This window comes from Triticum aestivum, chromosome 3D (assembly GCF_018294505.1).
Source record: "Triticum aestivum cultivar Chinese Spring chromosome 3D, IWGSC CS RefSeq v2.1, whole genome shotgun sequence".
In the NCBI taxonomy this organism is placed as follows: domain Eukaryota; kingdom Viridiplantae; phylum Streptophyta; class Magnoliopsida; order Poales; family Poaceae; genus Triticum; species Triticum aestivum.
Genome location: NC_057802.1, coordinates 50,526,297 through 50,530,971, shown reverse-complemented (window position 1 = coordinate 50,530,971; position 4,675 = coordinate 50,526,297). Strand labels below are relative to the sequence as shown.

The 4,675-nt window shown below is 48.8% G+C and overlaps 1 protein-coding gene across 1 annotated transcript; it reads right to left on the bottom strand.

Annotated features, from left to right (window-relative positions):
- Positions 1–2,734: 2,734 nt before the first annotated feature.
- On the bottom strand, positions 2,735–4,328 carry LOC123074082 (lecithin-cholesterol acyltransferase-like 1). The gene is made up of 2 exons (XM_044497026.1): positions 3,950–4,328; positions 2,735–3,857 (listed from the first exon to the last, which is right to left on the bottom strand). The coding sequence occupies exons 1-2, from the start codon at positions 4,315–4,317 to the stop codon at positions 2,981–2,983; spliced, it is 1,245 nt and encodes a 414-aa protein (XP_044352961.1). The 5' UTR covers positions 4,318–4,328; the 3' UTR covers positions 2,735–2,980.
- Positions 4,329–4,675: the final 347 nt, after the last annotated feature.

The following is a 4,675-nucleotide window of genomic DNA, read 5'->3' as shown; positions in this document are numbered from 1 at the left end:
CACTTTGCGAGATGTATGATTTTTATGAGGGTATGCTTGTCACCATGGATCTTGGTGATCCTGACACCGCCGAAGACAATTTGGATATTTGGATCCTTGTTGATACGCTTCCAATTCTTCCCCTATGTGAGCTTCTCAAACATAGTTATTAAGTAATTTATATTGTTTATTTCAAAATAGTTGACAGCTTATTTCCATTGACGCTTATTTTCATTCTTCAAAGAATGCGCGGAAGATGGTAGACAAAACCCACTACACCGATGGCTCCGAATTAACTTATCAGGAGAAAAATCATCTGATCGCATTTTGTACTGATCTTGAGAATTACAATATCTACAATCAAACTCCTCAACATTATGGTCAATACGTGCCACTAGTGCATGTGTTGAACTACGGTAACTACCATGGAGATACCCTGGTAAGATTTTTTACTATTACGACATCCGTGCATCTTTTGCATACTTCTAAAACTAGTACATCATTGCTAACTACGAAGTTATTACTATGTTTTTCAACAGATAATCCCGAATGATTGTGTGCCTCATCTGATGTATCAGCATGGTTGCCTTGATGTTTTGAGCATACAGCCAGGTCATCCTATACGAATCTCAACTGTCCATACCGGATTTCTAAAAGAAGTGGAGACATGACAATCAAAGAATGGAAAAAATGTATGGACAGTCGTAAGGAGGTTCTTGGAAGCAAAAGGAAGCGAAGCGCAAGAATTGGAGACAGGATGATCTCCATTCTCCATAATGGAGAGTCAGGGTCTATATTGTTTTATGCTATTTTACCTTAAAGAGGGTATTTAGGTCCTACCTAATACTGATGATCATGTGCTAAGAACAATTAAGTAGGGTTGGTTCGATGACTATGAGGATGATGATCGTATGACTTGTTATTAATAACGAGTAGAAGTTGTATGATGATGATTAGTAGGACTTGTTATTATGATGATGCATGATGCGAGCATGAAGAGTTATTATATATCAGTGGGTGAAATGAACATGGATTGGATTGAAGTGAAGGCAACATGCATGTGGTGCATGTCGAAAGTAGTACAATCCAAACTTGATCAAGTTAGGATTAGTATTAGTTTTGACATGCACCACATGTTGCCTTCACTTCAATCTAAGCCATGTTTAGGCATAGCAGTAGCGTTGGTAAACCAAGCACGGAGATAAGAGAGAACACTTATCTCTATTAGCTAGCTAACAACCTAAATTAACCCCCCAAACCCCTAAACCACCCCCTTTCAAAAAAAACCTCAGCTCCTGCCAGCTGCTGACGCGTGGATGCCTTTTGGTCTCGGTTGGTGCCCTCCTGCCTGGGCTCGCCGCAGCGGCCATGTGGAGGCCCATTTGTCCCGGTTCATGTAAGAACCGGGACTAAAGGCCTAGGGCTTTAGTAACGACCCTTTAGTCCCGGATCCACAACCGGGACAGATGGGCCTTACGAACCGGGACAAATGACCCTTTTTCTACTAGTGATGTCTAGTGGTGGGCATGCAACTGGCAGACAATCGTCTTCCACCCGGCTGCAGTCGCATTGTGGACGGATTGCTCATAGTTGCGATCTGCCCCCTTGAAAATGTGCACTTTTGATTCCAGCCTTGGAAACTTCGCAGTTGCGACAAAACCTAGAAAACTTGCAATTGGGACATGCCTTGGAAAACTTGTAGTTGCGATTCCCCCCTTAGGGACATGTAGTTGCGACAAACCAAAGAAAACTTGCTGTTGCGACATGCCTTGAAAACGTGCAATTCCGATTCCCACCCTTGGGTACTTGTACTAGCGACAAACCTAGAAAACATGAAGTTGCATCCTGCCTTGGGAGAACACGCGGTTGCGATTTCCCCTTTGGGACACGAAATTGCAAGGAAACCTAGAAAACATGCAGTTGTGGTTCCCCTTGGGGACATGCAATTGCGACAAACCCCTGGAGACCTTGCAGTTGCGACATGCCTTGGAATCCATGCAGCTTCAATTCCCACCATTGGGGTTTGCAGTTGCGATAAACCTAGATAACATGTAGTCGTGCCCCCCCTCCCCGAAAAATGCGACCCCCTTGAAAACACATGCAGTTGCGACGCCTTCAAAACATGCAGTTGTGACCCCATTTTAAAACTTACAGTTGCAACCCTTCTTAAAAAACATGCAGTTGCGACCTTTCATTAAAAACATGCAGTTGCGACCCATCTTGAAAGACATGCAGTTGCGACCTCTCCTTAAAAACATGCAATTGCGATCCGTCTTGAAAACTTGCAGTTGTGACCCATCATGAAAACATGCAGTTAGTTGTGACCCCTCTTGAAAACATGCAATTGATCCCTCTTAAAAACATGCAGTTGCGATCCACCTTAAAAACATAAAGTTGCCGCACCTCTTGAAAACACGCAGTTGCGAACCCGTCTTTATAGGATCATAACACAATTTGATCTACGACTAATGGCGTGAACGAAGCATAGTTGAAACACACCTTGTCCCATGAAAATAAAAAAAATAAAAAAAGAAGAAGAACAAAAAAAAGCAAAAATCAAGAATGAAGAACAAAAAATAAAAATAAAATAATAAAACCAATTGTATGTGGACTTTTAAAGCGTGAAGCTTCCCATAAGAAAGAGGGTACAAATGTCCAAATTAAACAATACAAAAAGGATCACGTTCATGTGAAGTAGCATCCTGTAGAAGAAAAATCAAAAAACATTAGCTAGTTTTATTTAGGCAAACTCCAAAACTTTTTATTGAACTGTCATAATGTTTATAGAGACGAAGAAAGACCATCAAACTGACCAAATCAAACACGACGACCCTAATATAAAACAGGTGACGGCACCAAATCAATAGAAAAAGAAAAAGGCCCGTTAACGAGAGGGCTGCACGGTCAACCATCGGACAAACAAGCAACTGGACAATGACACAACAACACGAATCTCAGCAAGCTTTTGATCCAACGGCTGTCCAGGTGAATGAGATAATAGCTAATCAGCCCGTTGAATCTCTCGGATGATGATATCGAGCGCTCGATCATCCACCAGAAGGTCATTATGCGACATGTTGGACACCTTGACCATCCTAAAATCCCCGCCATGGCGGCTCCACGGCGTCTGCACCGCCACGAGGCTCGCCAGGTTCACCACCCCGTCGCCATCCCCGGCGACCACGGACGGCGTCGCGTCGAAGTCATCCCCGGGGTAGTCTATCCTTTCCGGCGTCCCCACCCCGACCCCGATGACGGAGGTCACCGGCACCCCGGGATGCGGCAGCTCCCCGCCGAACAGCGGCAGCACGCGGGACTCGTACGGCCCGACGGCCTCGCCGAACCCAATGGCGACGAGGTAGTCCGCCACGTCGCCGGCCGAGTAGTTCCTGCTCTTGGTTGTCGCCAATGGCGTCGCGGTGCCGAAGGCGGCCGGGCTGGGCAGTATCCACAGGCTGCTCTGCAGGCTCCTGCCCTGCCGCAGCAGCGCGCGCGGCTCCACGAACGGCAGGCCCATGTTGTTCCCGGAGACGAGCGTCAGCATCCCCAGGACGACGCCACCCCACGAGGCGGCGATGGGTACGAAGCGCCGCACGAACTGATGGCGCCAGGCCCGCGTCTGGCGGACGAGGAACTGGTGCGCCAGCTGGCCGCCGAAGCTGTGGGTGGCGATCACCACCGGCCTGCCGCCGTTGAGCCCGCTCGCCCTCTCGACGAGGCCCTTGAGCGCCCGGAAGAAGGCGTCGCCGACGCTGGACGGGCGCCCCACCGGCGCGACGGCGTACCGGAAGTCGTAGGGCGCGCCGAACATGGTCTCGCCGTCGCGGTACCCCATCTTCTCCAACCTCTCCACGAACGTGCTCATGTAGGAGAAGTTCCTGAGCATTTTTTGATTTGATATCACCAGCTCGTGAGGAAAATTGAGAAATTTCGGCCGAACTTTATTCAGAAGCATTCGATTACTACTTACTTGCGATCTGGATCGGGGTAGCGGAAGGCTTGGGTGGAGCCGAAGAAGGGGACGCGCGTCTCCACTCCGGCGACGTTGGAGTAGTCGTCGGCGGCGGGGTCGTACACGGAGCTCATCTGCTCCGCGAAGCACGGCACGTTGGCGGAGTCCTGGAGGGCGGAGTAGTTGAGGTAGAGGCGGAACCACCCCTCCCCCTTGCGCGCCCCGCAGCCCGGCGACGACGGCTGGTAGAGCTCGGTGAGCCGCGCGTCCAGCTCGTTGGTGCCGTAGCCCGGCACCAGGACCACGGGGTGCAAGCCCGGCGCCGCTTGCACCGCTGCTAGTGCCACTGCCAGTAGTAACTGGGCAAGAAGCAACGGGATGGCCATGAATGGGCTGATGGAATGATCGAAACTGAGTACTCCTTTTGCCCAATTTGCAGCACATTTTATACGCCAAGCATCCCATGTCGCTCGCTCGTATCCATTAGCCATTGTGGATGATTGATTACATACAATACTAATTGTTGACATTTTGCTTGTGTGGAGGCCCAAGGGGCACTGGATGTGGACCGGCTGCTTATGAGAGATGACTTCAACCTACTGGTTGTTGAGCATATTCTAAAAATCCCCTTGGGTACACATTTAACTAAAAAATTATCATGGCATAGATCAAAGTCAACCATATTCTCTATCCAATCTGGTTATTACTTGGAATGCGAGCACCAATTCGGGGCCAGGATGGACA

Coding starts and splice junctions, on each gene's coding strand:
- LOC123074082 (XM_044497026.1), bottom strand. CDS start 4,317: ATGGCCATCCCGTTGCTTCTTGCCCAGTTACTACTGGCAGTGGCACTA. Junction 3,858..3,949: donor TACCCCGATCCAGATCGCAA/GTAAGTAGTAAT, acceptor AAAAATGCTCAG/GAACTTCTCCTACATGAGCA.